We start from the raw sequence: 27,665 nt of genomic DNA, 5'->3' as shown, positions 1-27,665 counted from the left end.
TTCCCTCTGTAAATTTCCCTATTCTGGGTCTTTCATGTAAATGTAATCATACGTGTTTTGTGTCTGACTTGTTTCCCTCTCTGTGATGTTTTCAAGATTCATCCATGAGGTAGCACGTGTCAGTATTTCGTTCCCTTTATGTTTGGATATACCACATTTTGTTTATCCATTCATCTATTAAAGGATGTATGGGTTGTTTGCATTTTTTGGTTATTATGCATAACACTATTAAGAATATTTGTGTACAAGTGTTCTATGAACATGTTTCCTCTTGGGTTTACATGAAGGAGTGGGATTTTTTAGTCATATGGTAACTCTGTTTAACTTTTTGAAGACCAGATTGTTCTCCAAAGCAAAAGTACCATTTTACAGTCTTACCAATAACGCATGAAAACTCCAAGTTCTCCATATCCTCGCTAACACTTGTTATTGTCTTTATGATGATAGCCATCCTGGTGGTGATAAAGTGGTATTTCGTTGTTACTTTGGTTTGCATTTCCCTAATGACAAATAATGATGAACATCTTTTCATGTGCTTATTAGCCATTTGTATTTCCTCTTTCAAGAAATGTCTATTTAAATTCTTGGCTCAATTTTAAATTGGATTGTTGGGGTTTTAATTGCTGAGTTGTAAGAGTTGTTTGCATATTCTGGATGTTAATCCCTTATGAGATACATGATTTTTTCAACATTTACTCTCATACTGTGAAGAATTTGCTTCTCAATAGCGAAGTCAGCTGGGCCTTAGGAAGCATCACTGTGAACAAAGCTCTAGTGGAGGTGATGAAATTCAGTTTGAGCTATTTCAAATCCTAAAAGATGATGCTGTTAAAGTGCTGCATGCAATATGCCAGCAAATTTGGAAAATTCAGCAGTGGCCACAGGACTGGAAAAGGTCAGTTTTCATTCCAGTCCCAAAGAAAGGCAATGCCAAAGAATGTTCAAACTACTGCACAATTGCACTCATTTCACACACTAGCAAAGTAGTGCTCAAAATTCTCCAAGCCAGGCTTCACCAGTATGTGAACCGAGAACTTCCAGATGTTCAAACTGGATTTAGATAAAGCACAGGAACCAGAGATCAAATTGCCAACATATGCTGGATCATAGAAAAAGCAAGAGAATTCCAGAAAAACATCTACTTCTGCTTTATTGACTACACCAAAGCCTTTGATTGTGTGGTGGTTTAGTCGCTAGGTCATGTCTGACTCTTGTGATCCCATGGCCTGTAGACTGTCAGGCTCCTCTGTCCATAGGATTCTCCAGGCAAGAATACTGGAGTGGGTTGCCATTTCCTTCTCCAGGGGATCTTCCTGACCCAGGAATTGAACCCGGGTTTCCTGCATTGCAGGCAGATGATTTACCAACTGGATCACAGCTCTTCAAGAGATGGGAATTCCAGGCCACCTTATCTGCCTCCTGAGAAATCTGTATGCAGGTCAAGAAGCAACAGTTAGAACTGGACATGGGACAACGGACTGGTTCCAAATTGGGAAAGGAGTACATCAAGGCTGCATATTGTCACCCTGCTTTTTTAACTTATATACAGAGTACATCATGAGAAATGCTGGCCTGGATGAAGCACAAGCAGTTATCAAGATTGCTGGGAGAAATACCAATAGCCTCCGATACACAGATGACTCCACCTTTGTGGCAGAAAGAGAAGAGGAACTAAAGAGCCTCTTGATGAAGGTGAAAGAGGAGAGGGAAAAAGCTGGCTTAAAACTTGACATTCAAAAACTAAGATCGTGGCAAATGGTCCCATCGCATCATAGCAGATGGTCCTATAGCTACATGGCAAATAGACCCATAGCTTCACGGCAAATAGACCCATAGCTTCATGGCAAATAGATGGGGAAACAATGGAAACAGTGACAGATTTTATTTTCTTGAGCTCCAGAATCCCTGCAGATGGTGACTACAACCATGAAATTAAACGACGCTTGCTCCTTGGAAGAAAAGCTGTGACCAATACTAGACAGCATACTAAAAAGCAGAGACATTACTTTGCCAACAAAGGTCCATCTCGTTAAAGCTGTGGTTTTTGCAGTAGTCATGTATGGATATTAGAGTTGGACCATAAAGAAAGCTGAGCGCTGAAGAATTGATGCTTTTGAACTGTGGTGTTGGAGAAGCCTCTTGAGAGTCCCTTGGACTGTAAGGAGATCAAACTAGTCAATTCTAAAGGAAATAATCCCTGAATATTCATTGGAAGGACTGATGCTGAAGCTCCAATACTTTGGCCACCTGATGTGAAGAACTGACTCATTGCAAAAGACCCTGATGCTAGGAAAGATTGAAGGCAGGAGGAGAAGGGGACAAAGGATGAGATGGTTGGATGGCATCACCGACTCGATGGACATGAGTTTGAGCAAGCTCCAGGAGTTGAGGGACACGGAAGCCTGGTGTGCTGCAGTCCATGGGGTCACAAAGAGTCGGACATGACTGAGCGACTGAACTGATGACTCTCATTCTGTATATTATCCTTTTGTTTTCTTGATAGTATCTTTTGATGCACAAAAATTTTTAATTCTTATGTTCAATTCATCTATTTATTCTTCTGGGTTTTGTGTGTGTGTGTGTGTGCTTTTGGTATCATACTTAAGAAACTCAAGGCTAACCCAAAATCATCAAGGTTTACACCTATATTTCCTTCTAAAAGTTTTATAGTTTGAGCCTTTATATTTAGATCTTTGTTGCAGTTTGGATCAATATTTTGTTTATGGTGTGAGGCAGGAGAGCTTTATTGTTTTACATGTGGACATTCACTTTTCCAGCACCATCTTTAGAAGACTGTTCTTTCTCCCATTGAATGGCTTTGGCACTCTTGTCAGAAATCACTTGACTATAATGTGAGGGTTTATTTCTGGACTCTTAATTCTTTGGCATTGATCTGTATGTCTGTCTTTATGTTAGGTCCCCACTGTTTTGATTACAGTAGCTTTGTAGTAAGTTTTGAAATCTATAAGTGAGCCTTCCAACTTTGTTCAGTTTTTTTAAAGATTGTTGTGGTTATTCAGGGTCTCTTGCATTTCCATATGAATTTTAGGGTCAGCTTGTCCATTTCTCCAAAAAAGGCAGTTGGAATTTTGGTAGGGATTGTATGAATCTTTAAATCAATATAAGGAATATTGACACCATAACAGTAGTAAATCTTCCATTCCGTGAACACAGGATGTCTTCCCATTTATTTGGGTCTTCAATTTTTTTCAACAGTGTTTTGTAGTTTTCAGTGTGTAAGTCTCTCACCTTGTAGTTAATTTTTTCCCCTAAATATTTAATTCTATCTCTGGCATCTTGAGCAAATTTCTTAAACTTTCAAATCTTCAGTTTTTATGCATATAAAATGAAAATATTGAGTACTACCACTGCATTTATTGTGAGGATTAAATGAGGTAATTCACATAAGAGGCTTAAATAAACCAGATTGTTCAAGCTAAATGTTAAGTATTGTGAACTCCGAGAGGAGGAATTTATGTTACATATTTTTGTGTTATATTTTTTCTTCCCCTTGCTCAGGTAGCAAATCACTAACTGTTGATACTTGAAGGAATGTAGAAGGGTGAGAAAATTGGACTATATCACAAATTTCAGTTCCTAAGTTTGAAGGTTAATGTTGGTTAGGAGTTAGGGACACTAATTCTTGCTTATACTCACATATTTTGATATGGCTTGTTTTCTTACACATTTCAATATGCCTTGCACGATAATCTTGTGACTTCTTGAGAGAGTGATTTGGTTTTTTTTAAGAAGTTAAGGGGACCTTGGCTTCTTTGGTGAACCCACAGTTCTTTATGTGCCAAAATTGTGAGTGAAATGAAACTATCTTAATATAGGACATTGTAAATCATTGTTTTAGAGAACTAAGTAGTTTCGGTTGTATATTAATATCTAGTATGGAAAACTATTTTTAAGTTAGAATTATAAAAAATGAAAGTGAAAATCATTCAGTCATGTCTCTCTCTTGTGACCCCATGGACTATACAGTCCATGGAATTCTCCAGGCCAGAATACTCCAGTCGGTAGTCATTCCCTTCTCCAGGGGATCTTCCCAACCCAGGGATCAAACCCAAGTTTCCCACATTGCAGGCAGATTCTTTACCATCTGAGCCACAAAGGAAGCCTGAGAATGCTGGAGTGGGTAGCCTATCCCTTCTCCAGTGGATATTCCCGAACCAGGAATCAAACTGGGGTTCCTGCATTGCAGGATTCTTTACCAACTGAGCTATCAGGGAAGCCCTAGAATTATAAAAATACTTCCTTTTTCTGGGTACTATTCTGATATAATTTCTAAAATTCATATAATATACAGTTGATAATTATTTTCTAAGCATGTTATAAAATAGAGAAAACTTTAAACCTTAGCATCATGGCAAATAGAGCACTAGATCTCATCCTGAGTGTAAACATCTCAGTTATCTAAGAACTTGTGTTACTTCTTCTGTCTCCCCAACAGAGCAAGGGTAAGAGTTTAGTGGCTAGATTAACTGTTAATGATACTCTGCCATGGTGAGAAACTGGTAGACCGTTTTCAGGGATTAGTTTCATTACATTTCATTGCTAATAGGGGGTGAGGCTCACAGAATTAGGAATTTATTTAAAGATTCATGTTTTCACACTTTAATGCAGTTTTGTATTTCTGAAATACCTCAACATAAAAATAACAAATCAACAGAAAAAAAAACTGTGTGATGAACGGTGCTCAAAGTGTTAGGATGGTCTTGACCTGGTACAGAGATAGTCCTAGCATTGGTCTCTTCCCTCTGCCTTCTTGTTTGATGGCTTCCAGGGGGTGGGTGAGAATGGGAATCCAAATTTTAGAGATTGACCCACTTTTCTTGCTAGGATTTGGAAATCAGAAACAAATCTTTTCTTTTAAAGTAGTATTTCTTTTGGGTTATACATTGTACTCAGAATAGTAATTTTAAAAGTGATCGAAGGAAAAACATTTACTTTAGTAAGGGAAGTTTCTTGTAAGTGGCAGCAGAAGTTATCTTGAAAGTTTTAAACCAGAAACCTAACCAGCCTGAAATCACCTCCAGCCCCCTCCAATTCCTTCCCACCTCCCTGCCCCCGCACATACTCCCTCCTCACCCCATTGTAGAGTTTGAAGTGAACACATTGTTGTTGGTTGGCATTGTGCCATATTCAGGATCATAAAGTAACCTTGTTTTGGAATTACAGCAGGAGAAAATTTGACGCCAGAAAAATAAGCAACAAGCTAACTTTTAGGGAAGAGAGTGAAATGGAGACTTCACCTTGAAAAATAAAATCAGTACACTTATTTAACCAAAGTTCAAGTTATGGTTGAAAAATATGTACTGAGTTTTAGAATGAAGACAGGATCAAGTGTTGATTGTTTTGGCATAAACATTTTCATTTTATGTTTAGTATATAGTTGATTCAGGGTGATTCCAAATCCGTGGATACTCAGGGCCAACTAAGGGACTTGAGCATCCATAAATTTTGTTACTAGCAGGGTGTAAGGCAGAGGAACCTGAGATCAAATTGCCAACATCCGCTGGATCATCGAAAAAGCAAGAGTTCCAGAAAAACATCTATTTCTGCTTTATTGATTATACCAAAGCCTTTGATGGTGTGGATCACAATAAACTGTGGAAAGTTCTGAAAGAGATGGAAATACCAGACCAACTGACCTGCCTGTTGAGAAACCTGCAGGTCAGGAAGCAACAGTTAGACCTGGACATGGAACAACAGACTGGTTCCAGATAGGAAAAGGAGTACAATAGGAAAAGGAGTGTATATTGCCACCCTGCTTATTTAACTTATATATGCAGTATATCATGAGAAACGCTGGGCTGGAAGAAGCACAAGCTGGAATCAAGATTGCCGGGAGAAATATCAACAACCTCAGATATGCAAATGACGCCACCCTTATGGCAGAAAGTGAAGAAGAACTAAAGAGCCTCTTGATGAAAGTGAAAGAGGAGAGTGAAAAAGTTGCCTTAAAGCTCAACATTCAGAAAACTAAGATCATGGCATCTGGTCCCATCATTTCATGGCAAATAGATGGGGACAGTGGCTGACTTTATTTTTTTGGGCTCCAAAATCACTGCAGATGGTGATTGCAGCCATGAAATTAAAAGATCCTTACTCCTTGGAAGGAAAGTTATGACTAACCTAGACAGCATATTAAAAAGCAGAGATATTACTTTGTCAACAAAGGTCTGTCTCATCAAGGCTATGGTTTTTCCAGTAGTCATGTATGGATGTGAGAGTTGGACTATAAAGAAAGCTGAGCGCCGAAGAATTGATGCTTTTGAACTGTGGTGTTGGAGAAGGCTCTTGAGAGTCCCTTAGACAGCAAGGAGATCCAACCAGTCCATCCTAAAGGAGATCAGTCTTGGGTGTTCATTGGAAGGACTGATGTTGAAGCTGAAACGCCAATACTTTGGCCATCTGACGCGAAGAGCTGACTCATTTGAAAAGACCTAGATGCTGGGAAAGATTGAGGACAGGAGGAGAAGGGGACGACAGAGGATGAGATGGTTGGATGGCACCACCAACTCAATGGACATGAGTTTGGGTAAACTCCGGGGAGTTGGTGATGGACAGGGAAGCCTGGTGTGCCGCGGTTCATGGGGTCATAATAGAGTTGGACACAACTGAGTGACTGAAATGAATGGGGTGGGAGTCGGAGAACCAGTCACCCCTTATCCTGTGGATATCAGGGGATGACTGTAATAATATGATTGGGTATCTTATAAGTAATAATGGAATTGTAATGTTGGATATTTTTGCAGACTATTTAAGAGTATTATTATTTTCCCCTGGTAGTCTCTCAAAATCAAATAATTATCATTCTTGAGACACTTCAGTTCAGTTCAGTCTCTGTCGTGTCCAACTCTTCGCGACCCCATGAATCACAGCACGCCAGGCCTCCCTGTCCGTCACCAACTCCCAGAGTTCACTCAAACTCATGTCCATCGAGTCAGTGATGCCATCCAGCCATCTCATCCTCTGTCGTCCCCTTCTCCTCCTGCCCCCAATCCCTCCCAGCATCAGGGTCTTTTCCAATGAGTCAACTCTTTGCATGAGGTGGCCAAAGTACTGTAGTTCCAGCTTTAGCATCATTCCTTCCAAAGAAATCCCAGGGCTGATCTCCTTCAGAATGGACTGGTTGGATCTCCTTGCAGTCCAAGGGACTCTCAAGAGTCTTCTCCAACACCACAGTTCAAAAGCATCAATTCTTCGGCGCTCAGCCTTCTTTACAGTCCAACTGTCACATCCATACATGACCACTGGAAAAACCATAGCCATGACTAGACGGACCTTTGTTGGCAAACTTAGCACCAGTGAATCAACTTACCTTGATTATTCCTAATGATAACTAAACTTCTTAACTCATTTTATATTGTCATTTGTCAGTGGATTTGCCTGAGGTTCAAACTTTTTTTTTTGTATTGTCCCATCAGTTTTGTCTAAAATTGCATACTCTGTTGCCGATTTTCAATGTTTACTTTGCTCTGGAGTTTCATTTTATAAATAAAATGAAAACACTTATCTTTTTTTTAAAGACTTATTGGAGAAGGGAAAGGCTACCCACTCCAGTAATCTGGCCTAGAGAATTCCACGTAAATAGTCCATGGGGTCACAGAGTCAGACACGACTGAGTGACTTTCACTTACTTACTGATTGATTTTGTTTTTTTGGCTGTGGTGTGTCTTCATTGTGGTGTATTCTCATTGTTGCAGGCTTCTCATTTGGGCTTCTCTTATTGCGTAGCACAGACTCTAGGCACACCACCAGCTCTAGTGCTTGGCTCAGTATTTGTTGCGTGCATGGACTTAGTTACTCCAGGCATGTGCGATCCTTCTGGACCAGGGATTGAACTGATGTCTCTTGCATTGCAAGGCAGATTCTTAACCACTGGACCACCAGGGAAGCCCTGATGGTTATTTTTGCTTGCACAACTTTTGCTTTTTTGTGCATTCTCATCACAAAGAAACCTGGAATAATAGGGACTCCTTTTTAGGCTAGACTGATCTTTCAGATGTTGGGCAGTTAATACTTGATGGACCTTCGTAGATGGCTCAGAGAGGCTGCTTCACTCCTTGCCCCTTTGAGAAGGGTATCTTGTGTGTCAGTCTCCTGAATTTTCAGTCAAGACCTCAGCACTTGGTCTTAGGTGGTACAGGGTTTGACACCTGAGCCAGAAAAGTGTCTGCAGGCCCTCTTGTGGACTTAAACAAAAGATACTCGCTTAAGTTGGAGACACCAAGAGAAGGCTATAAGTGTGCATCCCAAAGCAGTAGAATCTGCAAATGTGTGAAGTAAAGAGGAGAAGCAGTTAATTGGTAGTGAAGGAGAAATAGAATTAGAGTCAGAGGTGTTGACCACCAGAGTGGGAAGCCTTAAGGTGGAGAATAGTCCCTTTGAACACTTGGTACCGTAACTGGGTTTCAAGAGCTGCCCTGTTTTCTGAACAAGATTCTGAGACCTACTGAGGCTTTTTCTTCTTCTAGATTTATTCTTGCTGTATTATCCTATCATCTGAAGTAACCTGAGCACATACCTGTTTCTTGTAGCCTGAAGGTCCTCCAAACTTGACAAGTGGGAGGAAATTTAGTAAATCTGTTGGAATAACACCTGTGTTAAAAGGATGAAGGCCCTAGAGTTTAGGTAGAACTGTTTGTCCAATTGCGATGTCTTATTTAATTTCCATGTCATAAGAGTAAGGGGTCCTGTCTGAGCTCATGCTTGGTGTTGCGTGATCTTAAAGGACATGGTAGTGGATCGTCTCCATTACAGCCCTGTGTTACTCTTATGCTGCTGTTGCTCTTAAAATTCTAGGTGGATTCAGGACTGCTCTGTTTCTCTTAGGGTCTGAATCTTTGAAGCACCTTCTTTACTGTACTTTGTTTCAGTAGTACTTATCAGTCACCAATATTCCTTGTCAGGGATCTTAGGAATTGGTTCATCTCTGGACCCTAATTGTTCTATGAATCTTCACACTCATGGTATTGAATGGAAAATGAAGTATTAGAGATAGTAGGCCATTAGCTGAAGAGTTGAACTATTCATCTTTACAAGAAGTTTGAGTATGTTTTAAAGTGTGAGTGTAATAAGAATAAACATCATAAAGCAGGTCTGTAAGTTGGATAGAAGAGAATGAATGGGCAAAGTCTCGGTGAATTGGTTTTTCTTCTTTGTTATATATATTTAGTCATGAATAAGAAGAGTATGATATCATAGACCAACCAGTTTTACTCAGGAAAGTTGACTAATCGTGATGATTTTAATTTATTGGATGTATGAGAAAATTGTCTCCCCTAATGGCTCAGTGGTTAAGAATTCGCCTGCAGTGCAGGAGATGTAAGAGACATGGGTGGGTTTGATCCCGGGGTGGGAAAGATCCCCTGGAGGAGGGCAAGGCAACCCATTCCAGTATTCTTGCCTGGAGAATCCCAGAGACAGAGGAGCCTGGCGGGCTACAGTCCATGAGGTGGTAGAGTCAGATATGACCAAAGTGAGTTAGCACACACGCACACATGAGAAAATCACATTTAAGAAGTTGATTTAGAAGAAGGCTGGAATATTCTGCTTGGGTTGGTAGGTCCTTGGAAATTAGCAGTAGTTGTCAGAGACAGCAGTAATCCTTTGGAGAAGATGAAGAATGTTTTTGTTACCAGTTGTTTAACTTTTCACTCCTCAGATTCTTCTTTGTAGACTTCTGTGATTCAGTGGTGTGATGATCTCTGCAGACTCTCCTAGCTCTACTAAATTCTAGTTGCTGGAATCTCAGAGTAATTTTATCTGGAAATATTTATTTAAGAACTAGGAACTTAACTATATTTTAACTTTAAATTGAGTAGAACAGCTTAAGAATAGTATGAGAGTGTCAAGAAGTAAGTGTGAATTGAAGTGAAAATTCAGGTCTTTATCTCTAAGGAAGCTGTGGTCTCAGAGAGAGTGACCCAGTGTATGTATTTTAGTAATTCTGTAATGCAGGTACATGTGATAATGTAGAGGGGCAGAGGAGACAAACTGTATTTTGTCTGGGAAGATGTCAGGGAAGAGGTACCATTTGGGCTGAGATGAGAAAAATGAGTTGGGGGGCTTCCCTGGTGGTTCAGTGGTTAAGACTGAGCTTCCACTGCAGAGGGCAAAGGTTCAATCCCTGGTTGGGGAACTAAGATCCCACATCCTCTGCAGCATGGCTAAAGAAAGAAAGAAAGAGTGAGTTGAGTGTTTAACAGAGTAGACAGTGGCATTCTAGGGAGAGGAAAGTGCATGAGAGAAGACTTGGTGGTATGAGAAAACATGATCCTTGGAGAATCACAGACTAGAGATCAATATTCTGGAGCATTATATATATATATATATGTGTGTGTGTGTGTGTGTGTGTATGTATATAATATATATATAAGGAGAATGGTGTCAGTAATATTCCAAATGAAACACGGGTGCTAGTCTGGGATCCCTCAAAAATGTCTGTCTTAGTGGGGCAATGATGTTGCTGCTCACTGAGGTAAAGCCTGTAACAGGACACATTAGACTGGTTAAGTTAGATTTGTTTTGTTGTTGTTGCTGGCTGCACTGCATGGCTTGTGGGGGTCCTAGTTCGTTGACTGAATTGAACCCAGGCCCTGGCAGTGAAAGCACTGAGTCCTAACCACTGGACCACCTGGGAATTCCCAGTGAGGTTAGTTGTAGACATTGTGTTCACAGCAAACCGGGGATCATCCATGTGAAAATGCCAAGTAGGCCTGGAAAGATATATAGTTCTAGGGTTCAGGAGACAGTATTGGGCTAGAAATTCAGATCTGGTCATCATCAATGCCTTGATAGTTATCCATGTCAGGGGTGTAGATAGAAGAGTCAGTGAGTGGAATCACCACCATTTAAGGTCCAGGTGAAAAAACGATCCAGCAAAGAACCCAGGGGAGAATCATAAGAACCCAAAAGCACTGAAAACAAAGCTTGCATTGTTCTATAATGTTGCTTAGAAATTAAAACAAACTTATGACTTAAAAAGAATCAACTTAATTATAATTTTCAATAATTTATTCACACTTCCAGATACTACTAGCTTAATTCTTTGTGAAATAAGCAAATGTGGCCATCTTTGTACTCACTGGCCTGAATGTATAAATGGAGATTGTGGATGGTTGAATATGTGTTTGCAAGGTTGTAAAACTGCTGCTTTGGAAGTACCAAGGAGGGATGGAGAAGAGAGTAATTTAAAATTGAGGGGATGGGCTGGATGTAAGGTTTCAAAATGTGAACTTATAAAAACAGACCAGATCTCTATGTCAATTCATAAACCAAAGTAAATTCTAGAAGGCAACATATTGGAGAAAATAGGATGACAATTTAAAATTTTTGGTGTGAGGAAAGTTTGTAAAGAGATTGGTGGAATTAATTGCAGAAAAATAAAGTGTAGGGTCTTGGATACTGTGAAATATCCAGTATGAATATAGAAAAACAACTAATTTGGGGGACAGATTTGCAGTACATGTGAGAATGTGTCCTGTGTGTGGTCATGGTGGTAGATGACTCAGGTGATCAGGGGTTCAAGACACTTGGGGAGGCCAAAGGCCATGGGACTTAGCCAGGAGTATTTGAAATCATATTGACATGAGCATCAAAGCCCCCAGGACTGTGTCGGATATTGTGGTGGAATGAACATAGGGAGTAGTCAGGCCCAAGAATGGTATTGATAAGGATTAGATAGGAGTGTTGAAGGAATGTGTGGCTCTCAGTGGATACAATGTTATCATGGTATTTGTGAACATTCCGGAACCTTTCAGTCCTTCTGGAGCTATAAACAAATCTGAAGGTTTGAAGAAAATGTGAAAATCATTTTGGAAGCCTTCTCATGAATTATTTGAAACTTTTTTGATTTGTAGTTTCCAAAATCACCAGCCAGAAACTGGTTTAGAGCTTTGACTTTCCTAATATATGTGTAAGATGGGGATATACTTCATTAGAGCTATGCAGTTTAATCTTGGAGACTTTGAGCTCAAGTGCACAGGAAGTGTGAACTTTCTGTCTTTGTGGAATGAAAAACTGCGACAACAAAAAATGCAAGTGTCACCCCATTCCTGCAGTGGCTAGTTGATAAACTGAGAATAATTCTCTAGGTATATAGGAAGGCAGAGATACAGGTTAAAATTTAATTTCCACTTATAATAGTACTGCAGTGATAGAAAGATGTATGTTATGGGTGGCAATAAGAAAGAGAAGGTGGATTAAAATTATAGAAAAGCTCTTTAAAGTGGGACAGACCTAGTCTACCTCATTATGTTATTCAGCAAATATTTATTTAGGATCCCATCCTTTTCTGGGCACTTCCTAGTAAATAGCAATAGGCAGAAATGGCTTATTACTTTGTGCCGAGCACAGCACTGTTTGCCTTTCATGAGCTTTGTCATTAAATCCTCACAGTAACGCTTCACATAGAATTATTATCCCCATTTTATAGGAGAGGAGATAGAGGCTTAGAGAGTTTTAAGTAATTTCCCCAAGGTCGTATCACTATTAAAAATGACGGAGGAGTCCGCTTTCAGATCCAAGGCTGCTTGGCGGTGGAGCCTGGAGCCTGAGTCTTAAATGTCTTTTTAAACGGGGCGTTACTGAGCGTTCACTATGGCACCAGGTGCCAGGCTCTGTAATCCACGTAAGAATCCTCAAGGTAAGTTTCGTTATCATCATCTTCAGTTTTACCGCTGTGCTGTGTGCTCTCCCCAGTGGTAGTTTGGCTGTAGCCTGTGGTAGATTTTATGCTCTCATCAGATATTCACGCCAGCTTTATAATGCCCATTGGATGAAGCTGTTAGCTTCAATTTGGAAAAACTATTTTAGCAGCATTGAGAGGGTATTTTTGTACAAATCCATTGTATTTTATGCAACTATTTATTTTCCTTTTTCCTTTACATCTCATATTCCTTGTATTTCTAGAATTAAGATTCTTAAAAAGAAAAAAATCGTTTTACCCTTTAAAAAAATCTGAAAACTATTGAGGTCTACTTTGAAATTTCATGACTGCCTGTAGATTTTGGTGGCACTGTGTTTTATGTTTGATATGTGAATTTTTAAGATTTTGAATAGGAAAACATTTACAAATAGGAAATCAGCTTTATATATATGAAATAGTCTGGGTAATAGGACCATGTCAATTTTTTTTCACATAAAATTATGTTCTTGGGTTAGTGGTTAGTATTTTAAAGGAAATGTGTTAGGTTTTCCCCCTTTTTCCTCTTTTATTTTTTTCTGACTTTCCCTTTTAGTCTGTGATCTGTTTTTCCAAATCAATATGAGCAATGATCTTTTAATTAAATAGAATTGGTGCTTACATTTCTGTGGCAGATAGCATTGTCAGTCCTCTCCTAAAAGGACAAGTATATTATCTGCTCGGTAACTGGGTGTTGCTGTTCACTTGTGCTGTACTGCAAAGGAGGAGGGGAAATTAAGGTGTAAAACAGAAATGTTTTTCTAAAGAGTTAGGGAGTAGGTACTAAATGTATCTTTAATTAAAAGTCAATCAATAAATTTTAACAAAGATTAAAATATTTTAATCTAAAAATTTGGGTTCTGGTTTAATATTTCATTCTTAAGTGACAAAAATGATTCACTGAGCCATATTTTTCAGGGCTGGTGAAATAGAAGTAGCCAAGGGTTGCCTGTCTGTTCATTACAGTCTGTAACTTTATTATTCCAACTTCTCAAATTATCTAGTAAATTGAATCCAGTTGTTAGCATTTTTAGTTTGTATTTTAATTTGCCTCATTTAAAATCATCTTGGAGAGCCATGCTAGTTCTACCTTAAAAAAGAAAACACCCCTCTGCTTGGCAGAAATGGTACTTCCTGCTTTCATAAACAGTCATGTGCATAGTTTAGCAAGGCCTGATGCCTCTGGAGCTTTTTCCCTTTATAGCACCATTGAATCCCAGTCCTGACAGAAGTACTGCGAATCTTGTGGCCTCATTCTGAACAAAAGGGATTAGAGAAGAAAAATCTCTTGATATAAGGCTTGAAAGCAAGGGCAGGCAATCTTGGTTGTGAATATTTTCTGATTTTTCCAGAAATCAAGCAGAAGATTGAGCTGCTGATGTCAGTTAACTCTGAGAAGTCGTCCTCTTCAGAAAGGTACAGCTACATCTCTTGCATGAACAATTAATGGTGTAGCATTGCTAAGAAACAAATCAGGGCATATTGTTTTCTTGTCAAGTTTGCTATATAACGTATGGTACTGCATGCTGGTCATTGTGCTGTTTTGAAGGTGTGTATTGGGTAAGCTGTTCTGCTTTTACAAAAGGGGTAATTGATTTTTTTTTTTTTAATAGTGAAGCCTAATCAGCTGCAGCATGCACACCATAACACAGCAGAGCGCTGGCTTATGTGTGACAGCTGTTGAAGGCTTTAAAAAATAATTTACTTAGCTAGAAAATAAACAAAAATCTTGCTTTCTTTAAGGAAATAGTACTAGGTTTTCTTCCTATGTTTTGAGGAAATTTTGCTACACAAAATTTCCAATATTATTTGTAAGGTCTAGGTTAAAAATACTTAGCTTTTGGTTGTAATAAATATTTTCTTGTGTGGAAAGGGAGTGCCATTTGTAAATAGCTTAGGAATTGCAAACCCACATATTAGTCACATTCTGAAAGAGAGATACGATGCTTCTTCAAGTCTGTGCTAGGAAATGGAACAGTCACTGCATGCAGTAATGGTTCATGCCTGCAGGTAAGGACAAAATGACTCAGAAGTATTTTTAAAGCGATTATTTTATCTGTCAGTCAAATGATTATACCTGTAAGGAGATATTTCCATAAAATGTCTGTTTAACTTAATGAATAGAATTAAGATACATTTCTCTCAAGTCAGAAATGAGACTATAGTTGCCTATTTTTATATGTAAATGTGTGTTCACTTCTGTTTACCAAAGGTTTATACTACATAATATTTTAAATTGAAGTTCTTGGGCATACAATTGGTACTTACTTTTCTGTTGGTTACCTAATAGTTTATACCTAATGTTGATATTTTTATATTTAAGATGTGTTGATTTATCTCTTTCCTGGTTACTCTTCAGGGTTGTCTTTTTGTTCATATTTAATATTTAGGAAGATATTTTGGAGAAATAATTTGCTAGATAAAGAATGATGTAGGAAAAACACCAGAAAGAAAATAGGTGAAGAACCCAGCATGGTAAAATGAATTTAATTATAGTACACTAGTGTATGGAGGACATGATCTGATGGCAAAATGATGACATTAAATTGATTTATTAGTATAATTGGGTGAAAGGCCTCTGGCTTTAATTTAGGGAATTATAAATAAGGAAGATATTACTGCTTTCTTTAGAGGTTGAAGATAGAAAAATTTAGACACATTTGTGTTTATTTTTATGTAGCTTCTAACTTCTCGTTTGTGCCTAGCTATCCCATTTTAAGCGTTCTTTTTTGCTGAGATAAAAAACAATCTTCAGCCTTGTGAATATTCTGCCAGTAAAATGGTGGTGATGGGAATGGGAGAGGATGGTGGTGTAAATAGTGATCGGACTGGGTGCCAACTGTAATGTTAGAGTTTTGTTACTAGGAAGAGCATTCTTAATGGCATGACAACAGTAATTATGTTGGCTTTTTGAGTATCATGTTTTCTCTATTGAGAAATTGAAGGTTGAACAGAATGGATGAGTATTACCAAGAAACAAGTTTGGAATGGGTGAGGCTTTTATGGTTAAAATATACTCTTATAAGGAAATATTCTAAAATATTTTGGTAAAGACATTTATTTATTTTAAAATTATTATTACTGTCTCACCTAAGGTCTTGTGGTTAAATCTGATGAAAGGGAGGATGAATGCAGACATGATTTTAAAGTTTAGAAATCAGCCACTGTGCTTATGACAGTTCTATACACATTTTTACCAGAGCTTGCTTACTTTATTATTCTTTTGGGGGTTGTTCACACATAAATTTAGCAATTGTGATATGCTGACCTAATGGATATTAATGTAGTTTATGGATCAGCCAACACTTTGCTAACACAGAAGTTGTTTTACTAATGTAGGCATATTAAAAATAGAAATTACTCTTCCCCCCTCATTTAAAAAGTTATACAATGATAAATAGTCATTTGTTTTGTTTTGTTTTTTTTATCTGGAAGAATTTGAAAACCAAGAATCTGAAGTTTAAAAAAAAATTACGGCCTAATTATACTATATTCGGCCTACAAATTTAATATAGTATCCTGTAGCATTGCCACTACACTCTGCAGTTCCTTGTTCTCTAATCACCTAAATTTTTAACATATTTGACTGTTTTATTTTAAATTATTTATTTGAAGCATGGCATGAGTCTTAAAGATATTTGGAATTTACCTCTGGTCAGTATTTCCATGTATTTATTGGTTAAAAAAAGAATGAAGAAACCTTTTTTCTTTAAAGAGAGTTATCTTTTCTTACGATTGGTTTTTGTTTACTGTCTGCAGTGTAGCATGCTCTTTCAATGTTTGGGAGAATCAAGTGGAGGAATGATGTTTTAAGTACAAAATACAATAGGTACACAAACAGTGATGTGATGTTCCTAATAATCTTAACAGATCTCGATACACCTTGAAATTTATTTATTTATTTGTAACACCTTAAACAGAATGAGAGGGATCCATCCAATGTCATTTGGCCAGGGAGGTGTGGAGCACTTCTTTTCAGAATGGCTGACTCATAGGACAAAAACCAGTTGGGTGACAAAAGTTACAATTTATTTTTTGGTTTTATATGTTGGATAGAGAGGAAAAAAAAGTTAACTTACCTACTTAAAAAATTAAGGATGGAGAACACTATTGAATGAATAAAAAACCAAATGATCCTAATTATTGCCAGTTAAAAGGAACACATATGTGGCAAGAGTGCCCTTCTGCAGATTTTAGGAATAAACCTTACACTGAGTATTTTTCTTTTAATGGAGCTGCTGTTGCATAGATGAATTGTATTCAGCTTAAATATGATAGAGACAAGGGTCAGGCACAATTTTACTTCTTCATCTACTACTACTTCCTATTTTTAAAAAAAAACGTGTATTAATTTGATGCAAAAATTAAATTTTCAGATATTTGCTTCTTCTTGCGTTTTCCTAGCTAGAACACTCCAGGCAAGTGGAAATTTATGGGGTTACAGTTGGTGGGGAAGAAGAGGATGGTAATAATGATAATACCTAGGAAAAAATATAATGATCATTTATTCAACATTTGTAGATGATCATTTATTAAACATTTTCAGATACTAGTTCTAAGTGAGGAAAATGTGTGTGTGAAGGAGTGGGGTGCTGTTGGAAGGACTCTGATAAATCATTCCCAGAAAGGTCCTGAGTGAACAGAAAGCACTTTGCTCTACTACAAATTTTTTCATTCTATTACTGCTTCTTCAGTGGGCTCATGAACAAATTCAGACCATACTTAATACAGAAGAGTTGAGCCCAGAGTAATGAGAGCTATGATCCCCAGTCCATCTAGGCTGAGTTCAGAAAGAGTTGAGGAGGTAAGAGATAAGGGGCTTGAGAAGCTGAGAATCCGCATCCGCCATAAACATTGCCCACATCTGCTGTTATATGTGAATGAATGATGTGATTAATAAGGTTCACAGTCACTCAGAAATTAAAGGTGTGTCAGTGTGTAGGAAATGTAAATATCAGTGCCTTGTAGGAAATCCATTTGCTTTTCAGGAAATGGATACCGAAAGGACCATTTCTTGTTGTGCATGTGTTTCTTACTATTTTTCTTTTTTTGCTGTCAAAAGGGGTTTTTATATTGGAATAGATAAGTAGTATCCTAGATCTTTAGCATCCCACAAAGCTAGCACATACTTGGCAAGTTGCTGCTGCTGCTACTGCTGCTAAGTCGCTTCAGTCGTGTCCGACTCTGTGCGACCCCACAGACGGCAGCCCACCAGGCTCCCTTGTCCCTGGGATTCTCCAGGCAAGAACACTGGAGTGGGTTGCCATTTCCTTCTCCAATGCATGAAAGTGAAAAGTGAAAGTGAAGTCGCTCAGTCGTGTCCGACTCTTAGCGACCCCATGGACGACAGCCTACCAGGCCCCTCCGTCCATGGGATTTTCCAGGCAAGAGTACTGGAGTGGGGTGCCATTGCAAGTTGCTAGCTACCTTTTAAAGAAGAGAGAAGAGGGAGGGTATGGGGAGGGAGGAGGGGGGAGGGTTCAGGATGGGGAACACAGGTATACCTGTGGCGGATTCATTTCGATATTTGGCAAAACTAATACAATATTGTAAAATTTAAAAATAAAATTTAAAAAAAAAATAAAGAGAGAAAGGGAGAGGGAGAAAGTATCATAAAAATAATTATGCTGTGGCCTATATTCTACCAATGCTATGTAGACAGAGTTGGTAAGAGGTGGTGGAGATTGGTGTGTTGCTCCTCCATTCATATAAGGGCATTTGAAATACATATGGAACCTGTGCTGTATGGCATGTGGGATCTTAATTCCCTAACCAGGGATGGGACCCGTACCTGCTGCAATGGGAGTGTGAAGTCTAAAGCACTGGGCCACCAGAGAAGTTGCGAATTTGTGCTATTTTTGTGTATATATTTTAGTTCCTCTTCTTACTTTGGAGCCTATTCAGTGAAGAGAAAAAGGGCATATGATAATAATGCGTGGTTGCAGAAAGCAAAAAAAGAAGTCTGGAAGAATCAGGAGAATGGAAGGGAAAGAATAAATAAGGATCTCACCATATGAAGAGAGAAGAAAGTAAAGGATGTTCAGTGGAAAATGATCCAGGATCAAGGGGTCTTTTATTTGCTCTGATGTTGAGTTTATTTTTCTCCATGTTGCTGTGGTGAAGTAGTTGTGAGAGGAGAGCCAAATTTTATAAGATTCTCTCTTCGTTGAACCTATCCCCTTCCCATTCCAATACAGAGGGTAGTGGGCCTCAGTGATCACTATTTTTCCCCTTCGCACCTGTCACTCTGACATTCTTGGCTTTGTTTCTGTATTTGCAGGATAGGAGCATTTGAAACATTTTTCTTGAGTGTTGAGGTAACTGTGGCTTACTGGGTTGTCTTTTGTCTATTCTGTCTTTATGCTTGCTTCTGCTTTTATTTATTATTTAGTAATATTTAAATTGTAGTTGTATATGGGAAAGTGTACAGATCATTATCAAATTCAGTTTGATTTTTTTTCTTTCTTGCGTAGTTTATGTGTTGTATCTAAATCTTGGCCAAGTCCATGGTCACTAAGGTTTTCTTCTAGATTTGCATATAGAAATTTTCAGCTCTTAATATTTAAGTCTGTGATTAATTTTGGGCTTTAGTATTAAGGTAGAAGTTGCCATTGTTTCTGTGCATGACTAGTCAGTTGTTTCATCTCTTTTTGAGTAATATATGTATGTATGTATACACACACACACACACTCTGCATACTTTTTTGGTGTGTCTTCTCCCAGTGTTACCTATGTGAGATTCGTATGTGTTTTCCTGTGTAATTGTAATTGATGCAGTCTCATTGCTGTACAGTATTCAACATATGAATATACCTAACAGTAGATAAATTATCTGTTCTATTGATGAGCTTGTGGAATGTTTGCAGTTGATAGTTATTAGAATTAGTGCTACTGTGAGCATTTGTATACATGTCTTTTGGTGAATGAACCTTTGCATAGCATTTCTGTTGCGTGTATTCCTAGGAGTGCAGTTGCTGAACTTTGGTGGATATTGCCAACTTTCCGAAGCAAATGTGCCAATCTGCACTCCCACCAGCTGTGCTCCAGGTCTTTGCCAGCTGGCTTCTGTATATTCTTTCTCTCTTCCCTTCCCTTTCCCTTTCTCTCCTTACTTCCTATTTCTTTTACCATTCTGGTGGATGTGCCAGGGTGACCTAGAGTTTGAACCTTTTTGAAGAGGACTAGAGGCAGATAGGGGACTATTTCTGAGTTCCTAAGGTAGCTCAGTTGGTAAAGAATCTGACTGTAATGCAGGAGACCTGGGTTTGATCCCTGGGTTGGGAAGATTCCCTGGAGAAGGAAATGGCCACCCACTCCAGTATTCTTGCCTGGAAAATCCCATTGGTAGAGGAGCCTGGTGTACTACAGTCCATGGAGTTGCAAAGAGTCAGACACGACTGAGTGGCTAAACCACCAGCAAAGATATTTAGGAAGAAGATCAGAATGAGAAGTTTAGACCAAACATGAACCAGAGGATATAGCCATATGAGGTACTGCTCTCCCACTCATGACTTCTAGTCTTTTACCTGGGTGTTAGAGACCATAGGTATTAATATCAGTTTTCAGATTTGGTTTTAGTAACAAAATTTTTTCGTCAGCTGAACCTTCTTTGAAACCTTTCATGAAAAACATAAAAAAAGAAAAGTGTGAACAGGGAAGCAGGAAAGTGAGCAGAGCCCCACAGTTTTGACACTCAGCCACCCCAGCCCTGAGAACCCCTCCCTAGAGTTCTAGTCCCTGCTACTTTAAAACCCTTGATGGAGGTAGGCCCCATAGGTCTGATGAAGAAATTATGACATTTTTTATATGTTTTGGTCTAAGTGTAGTTGTTCCTAAATTATTTTTTTCATTTGTTACCTATTTAAACTTTGATTCTGTATTCTGATGCCTCTTGAGAAGGTTGCCATATTACAGCCATTTCAAACCTTCCAGAATGCAGATCTTCTCAGGTAGGTAACTCCACTTTACAGACTCTTCTGCTGTCTTCCTGTTGTTCTTGGCCTAAAGGTGAACCATTGAGCACTGGTACTCTTCAGCCTAGCCTCAGACTCCTCCACTTTGGGCATGTTCCTCCTGCCTTGCTATTTTGCACCTCCTAACCCTATCATCTCAAGGAAACCCTGTCTCGGTCAAAGTATGCCTATTATAAGCCATTACAGAACCGTGCATCTTTCCGTTGTAGAATTTGTCACAGATGCTGTTTGCCAACTGCGATTGTCAGTGACATTTGGTTTACTTACTGGTTTACTTACTATTAGCCCCAAATTATGATCTCAAATGCAGAAGTGCTCTCATCACAAAGTATTTTTTATGTCATCATTTTCAGCTTATAAATTATGAACTTTGTGCGAAGGTTTTTTTTTTTTGGTGTAGGGAGTTACCAATTTCTATGGTATTGGCATAGATTAAGTCAATTATATATATGTGTGTGTGTGTGTGTGTGTGTGTGTATATATATATATATATATATCAGTTCAGTTCAGTCACTCAGTTGTGTCCTTCTCTTTGCGACTCCATGAATTGCAGCACGCCAGGCCTCCCTGTCCATCATGAACTCCTGGAGTTCACTCAGACTCACGTGCATCCAGTCAGTGATGCCATCCAGCCATCTCATCTCCTGCCATCCCCTTCTCCTCCTGCCCCCAATCCCTCCCAGCATCAGAGTCTTTTCCAATGAGTCAACTCTTCGCATGAGGTGGCCAAAGTACTGGAGTTTCAGCTTTAGCATCATTCCTTCCAAAGAAATCCCAGGGCTGATCTCCTTCAGAATGGACTGGTTGGATCTCCTTGCAGTCCAAGGGACTCTCAAGAGTCCTCTCCAAAACCACAGTTCAAAAGCATCAATTCTTCGGTGCTCAGCCTTCTTCACAGTCCAACTCTCACATCCATACATGACCACTGGAAAAACCATAGCCCTGACTAGACGGACCTTTGTTGGCAAAGTAATGTCTCTGCTTTTCAATATGCTATCTAGGTTGGTCATAACTTTTCTTCCAAGGAGTAAGCGTCTTTTAATTTCATGGCTGCAGTCACCATCTGCAGTGATTTTGGAGCCCCCCAAAATAAAGTCTGACAGTGTTTCCACTGTTTCCCCATCTATTCCCCATGAAGTGATGGGACCGGATGCCATGATCTTCGTTTTCTGAATGTTGAGCTTTAAGCCAACTTTTTCACTCTCCACTTTCACTTTCATCAAGAGGCTTTTTAGTTCCTCTTCACTTTCTGCCATAAGGGTGGTGTCATCTGCATATCTGAAGTTATTAATATATATAAAATCATATGATCAAGTATATGTGTGTGTTAAGTTGCTTCAGTCATGTCTGACTCTTTGCAACCTCATGGACTATAACCCGCCAGGCTTCTCTATCTATCCATGGGATTCTCCAGGCAAGAATACTGCAGTGGATTTCCTTGTGAAGGCAATGGCACCCCACTCCAGTAGTCTTGCTTGGAAAATCCCATGGACGGAGGAGCCTGTTATGCTTCAGTCCATGGGGTCGCTAAGCGTCAGACACGACTGAGCGACTTCACTTTCACTTTTCACTTTCATGCATTGGAGAAGGAAATGGCAGCCCACTCCAGTGTTCTTGCCTGGAGAATCCCAGGGACGGGGGACCCTGGTGGGCTGCCATCTATGGGGTCGCACAGAGTCGGACACGACTGAAGTGACTTAGCATAGCATAAGCTAATTTAACTCTTAATGTCAGAGTTACAAATCTTAGCTTTTTCTATCACCAAAAAAATACAGTTTATTATTATATATATTTACATTTGTTTTAATGCAAAATAGAAATTAAAGTAAATCTGAACATGTTCCACTTGGTTCTGTACTGGTAACATCAAGCCATATAGCCTTTTGTTTCCAAATGTTAGTATTTCAAATATCACCCTGGTGCTTTTTGTCATGGTTTACACTTCACCTTCTGCTGTTAACATCTTGTTTTTTTTGTTTTTTTTAGTGGTTTACGGTGATAAAATACATAACATAAAAACACAAAATTTTATAATCCTTTTTAAATGCTAATTTTCTTTAAAAGGGAATCTTTGTACCCCTCCCACAATGGGTGAACCAGTATCAATTGCTTTTAAAAACAATTGCTGATAAATTCTGTCTAGATTCTGTTGTCTGATAAAGCCTTCAGGCCTGAGCCATATGCTCTTTCTGTTTACAAGGGAAATTAAATTGGCGGTGTCATAAAAGAGCTTAAATATGTGTGAGTACCAAAGTGAGGCTTGCTCTTTGATATATTCTGATAAATTTAAAGAACCTTGGGAGAGGGGTCATTTTCTCAGTATGTGATTCAATACCTAGTCCAAAGTATCATCTCATCATTTTATGTACCAGCAGTGGCAGTTCCTCTTCACTTTGGGAACTCCTCCCCCAAAATGGTAGTTCAGGGAAGTTTTTAACTAATGTGAGCTGCAATGACAATAATAAAAAGTAATTCTAAGCAATCATATTGCAGATTCCCTTTGAGGCAGAAATTAATGTGCCACTAGTTGGAAGAAATTAAGACTAACTTTGGTATAGATTACATTTGTCATGCATCCATTCTCAGTTCTTGGAATAGAACCTGATGCTGGGAACAATTGAGGGCAGGAGGAGAAGGGGGCAACAGAGGATGAGATGGTTAGATGGCATCATTGACTCAATGAACATGAGTTTGAGCAAACTCCAGGAGATACTGAAGAACAAGGAAGCCTGAGGTGCTGCAGTCCATGGGGTCACAAAGAGTTGGATACGACTGAGCAACTGAACAACATCATCATCATCATCATCAGGTCATCCAGCCAACATGGATCAGCAGCTGCCATGTGCTAGCCAGTCAGTTATTGGGAGACCAGGGAGCAGCAGTGGCAACACAAAAGCAGAAGAGATTTTGGTGGGTGGCTTACGCCAACATACCCTGGTTGTTGGGTGTGCAATGCTGAGTTACTGCATCATGAATGACTCTATGGTGGGAGGCCATTAGCACTCTTTGAAAGGATTATAAATAATCAATAGTTGCATTTTTAGGGAATGTATAGTAAGACTATAGCTGTGGTGAAGGGTTGCAAACGCAGTTGTCTACTGAAGGCCACTGTAAAGGAGCTATGAGGGCCTGGTGGGGACTTTAGCAAATTGACAACCACAGCCCCATCTAAAGAGATGGCACTGATCAGCTGTTGCTGATTGCTGCCATGTTAAAACACAGACCAAGTTGTGTGAGTTTCTGTGATTTTCAGGAAAAGTTGAAAATTTGGTTTTCATGTAAGGTGTCTCTTATTTTAATTGAGAGTGCGGATTAGAAAACAAAGCAGAAACTTGTATCAGTCTTTATTTATTTATTTTTTTAAAGAAACTATCTGTTTTCTAAATTCAGTTCATGGTAAACATTTTTTCTACTGTACTGTAGCACATGGATTTACAATTTGTGAGCCACAGACCTGTGCAGATTTATTTTCAAGGAATTTCAAATCATATGAGTACTAAGCATTATCTATAGAATATAAGTCAAACAATTGTCTTGTTAAGGGATATATTTATAGGTTTTCTTGACATTTCAAATACTCAGAAATACTGATGACCTCTCCTCCAATAACCACATGCTAATAAGATACCTCAAATTCCATGAGATATTAACTGATATAGAGTAGAAATGACCTCCAAAAGAGATGCATTTCTCTGATGGAACTTAAACTATAATAAGTAATCTGAAAATTACAGAGGTAGAACAGTGTTCTGTTTGAATGACTGTCACTTCATCCTTTCCTCCTTTTTCCTCTTTGCTTCCATCTCTCCCCACAAAAAGCATTTTAAAGCTAGTTAGACATAAGAGAAGGGTGTTTGATCCCTGGATTGGGAAGATCCTCTGGAGGAGGAAAAGGCAACCTACTCTAGTATTCTTGCCTGGAGAATCCTATGAACAGAGGGTCTCAGAGGACTCCTGGCATGTGACAGTCCATGGGTCTTAAAGAGTCGGCCACAACTGAAGCGACTTAGCACGCACGCATGCAGAATACCTACAATGCAATAGAAAAGGGTCAGAGAAAATACATGTCAGGATAGAAAGTTACGAGGGAGGAGATTCAGATACACACGCAGATATGTGGCGTTTTGCTGTGCAACTTCTGAAGGTGACTAACAGATTTGGCCTTATGTTTTCTAACAGGCAAACTAAAGGAAAAAACATAACATTGCTCTTATTACCTATAAAGAAAAATATACTAATTTATGCAGGAGAATCAAGCCTTAATTATGATTATTATCATCTAACAATCTTTCCCACATATCTCAGAAGATACACTTACTCATTTTAGAATATTCAGATTAAAAAGAAAACAAAGTACTGTGCTTTTATCATTAAAGGTCGGTTATTATTATTAATGTTTTTAAGGTTAACTTTTGTTTCAGCATAATGTATATCTATAAAATTCAAGCAGATGTATGTTAATAACATCACCAACAAGAAAAACCAGTGTTATACTGACAAATTATTTAGGAATTAACATTTTACACTTAACATATGCAGTTTTTCTTATGTTATGACAAACTTTTTTGCTTACACCCTCATTTGGGATTTTTGTATTAGTCTCTTTTTGAGTGTTTTATAGATGACTTTAGGCAATATGCTAGGCAGTGTCTACTTAGTAGTCTCTTTGCTCCTTGTCTCTTCCTTCTAGTAAAGTCAAATATTGTTGTGGTACCTTTGGTGTTTCTTCTGGTGTTTGTGAGTGATAGTGAAGTGAAGTCTGTATGATCGACTTTAACAAGATACAAGACTCAGTAGATTGTTGTATTCACTTCATTTCAGTTCAGTCGCTCAGTCGTGTCCGACTGTTTGCGACCTCATGAATCTCAGCATGCCAGGCCTCCCTGTCCATCACCAACTCCCGGAGTTCACTCAAACTCACGTCCATCGAGTCAGTGATGCCATCCAGCCATCTCATCCTCTGTTGTCCCCTTCTCCTCCTGCCCCCAATCCCTCCCAGCATCAGAGTCTTTTCCAATGAGTCAACTCTTTGCATGAGGTGGCCAAAGTACTGGAGTTTCAGCTTCAACATCATTCCTTCCAAAGAACCCCAGGACTGATCTCCTTTAGAATGGACTGGTTGGATCTCCTTGCAGTCCAAGGGACTCTCAAGAGTCTTCTCCAACACCACAGTTCAAAAGCATCAATTCTTCGGCATTCAGCCCTCTTCACAGTTCAACTCTCACATCCATACATGACCACTGGAAAAACCATAGCCTTGACTAGATGGACCTTTGTTGGCAAAGTAATGTCTCTGTTTTTGAATATGCTGTCTAGGTTGGTCATAACTTTCCTTCCAAGGAGTAAGCGTCTTTTAATTTTATGGCTGCAGTCACCTTCTGCAGTGATTTTGGAGTCCCCCCAAAAACTTAGGCATTTATTAAACTCCTTGAGTGTACTTAGTATTCATGCTAATGAATCTTAACTTTGTAAGAGATTTCAGGAAGTTAAATGATCCAAACTTCTCGCTCCAGACAGATAACCTTCAACACAGATGGTTGGTTTTTCTCTCTTTATTTTTTTAAAAAATGTGTAGGAATTAAGAGTCTCTAACCTTCCTTGTTAAACCAGGGCCTTGTTGATGTGCAGTAAGTCTTCACTGACGATTGCATAATTTAATCATCTTTTTATTCAAGATCTTCCCTTAGACAAAATGCACTTTTCTTGGTGGAATTTGAATCTTTGGGGGGGAGTAAGGGTAAGGAGTATGCTTTGTACAGGAGTCCAAATCCTTAGTTTAGCCTAGAAGTAGCATGGGAGAAGTCAGAGTGAAATGAAATGTTGTGGGACCATCTGGGAGCTCTAAATATTTGCACATGGCTTGGAATGAGGTAGAAGAAAGGATGGGAAAATAGGTGAGAGAGAGATGTTGTACCCTGATGGAAAGGACTCTTCTATGTAGCAGTAAGGGTTTTGACTTTTATGCTATAGTTTACAAGAATCATGGAAAAGTTTCAGTAACAGAGATGTTCTGCCCATGTTGAGAACAGATGCATGCTGCATAAGGCTAAAAGTAGGGTTTTTTAAGGAAGTTCAAAGAAACACATTTTATCTTCTAGGCTTGAAGGTTGTAGCATGTCCTGTAGAGTTGATAATTCATTTGTTCTGGAAATGGGTAAAAAAATTATAGCAGTGTTTTCCATTTGAGTGAGAGAGGGCAGATGAATTCCTTGATGCTGGGAGAATTACCAAGAGAGGCAGTCAGGACTTCCTGGTGGTCCAGTGGCTAAGAATTTGCACTCCCAATGCAGGGGCCCCAGTTTGATCCCTGTTCAGGGAACTTAGTGGAGTAGGAAATGGCAGCCCACTCCAGTATTCTTGCCTGGAGAATTCCATGGACAGAGGAGCCGGGAGGGCTATAGTCTATAGGGTTGCAAAGAGTCGGACATGACTGAAGTGACTTAGCACACACACACTCAGGGAACTAGATGCTACAACCAAGACTCAGTGCAGCCAAATAAATAAATAATTTTTTTTTAAAGCATAATCACGCATGTGTACCTGTGGCTGATTCCTGTCAACGTATGGCAAAAACCATCACAATGTTGTAATTATCCTCCAATTAAAATAAATTAATTAAAAAATAAAGTAAGCAATGAGGTCCTACTGTATAGCACAGGAAACTATATTCAATATTTTGCAATAAATTATAAAGGTAGAGAAACTGAAAAAGCATCTAAAGTATATATATATGTATATAAAAGTATATGTTTATATATAAATATATATATAACTGAATCACTTTGCTGTGCAGTAGAAACTAACAGAACAATGCAAATCAACTATACCTCAGTTTTTAAAATTTCTTAATAAATGACCTAAAAAAATAAAAGCACACTCACACTCTGCTTTTTTTTTAAAGGCTATGAAATACATTTTTCTTCAAGGCTGTAAAAGGAGGTAATTCCGTATTTGTTTGGATGGGTAGATATGCTCTAAAGACAGATAGTTTGCCT

General features: G+C 38.8%; 1 protein-coding gene across 18 annotated transcripts in view; it reads left to right on the top strand.

The window, feature by feature from the left end:
• SRPK2 (SRSF protein kinase 2) overlaps positions 1 to 27,665 on the top strand; it is a 247,474-nt gene that overhangs the window by 89,398 nt on the left and 130,411 nt on the right. For 7 of the 18 annotated variants that reach the window (XM_059885847.1, XM_059885849.1, XM_059885846.1 and 4 more), the window contains one exon: positions 14,050 to 14,113. The exons of 8 other annotated variants lie outside the window; for them this stretch is intronic. In XM_059885847.1, coding sequence (XP_059741830.1) covers positions 14,076 to 14,113 — 38 coding nt within the window. In that variant the 5' untranslated portion in view covers positions 14,050 to 14,075. Of the gene's footprint in view, positions 1 to 13,897; positions 14,114 to 14,487; positions 14,708 to 27,665 lie in introns of those variants that run through there. 3 more of the 18 variants (XM_024991046.2, XM_059885851.1, XM_010804184.4) reach the window with 2 other exon arrangements.

Source organism: Bos taurus, chromosome 4, assembly GCF_002263795.3.
Source record: "Bos taurus isolate L1 Dominette 01449 registration number 42190680 breed Hereford chromosome 4, ARS-UCD2.0, whole genome shotgun sequence".
NCBI lineage: Eukaryota > Metazoa > Chordata > Mammalia > Artiodactyla > Bovidae > Bos > Bos taurus.
Note: the sequence above shows the minus strand (reverse complement) of the source record. Positions and strands in the feature narration are given on the sequence as shown.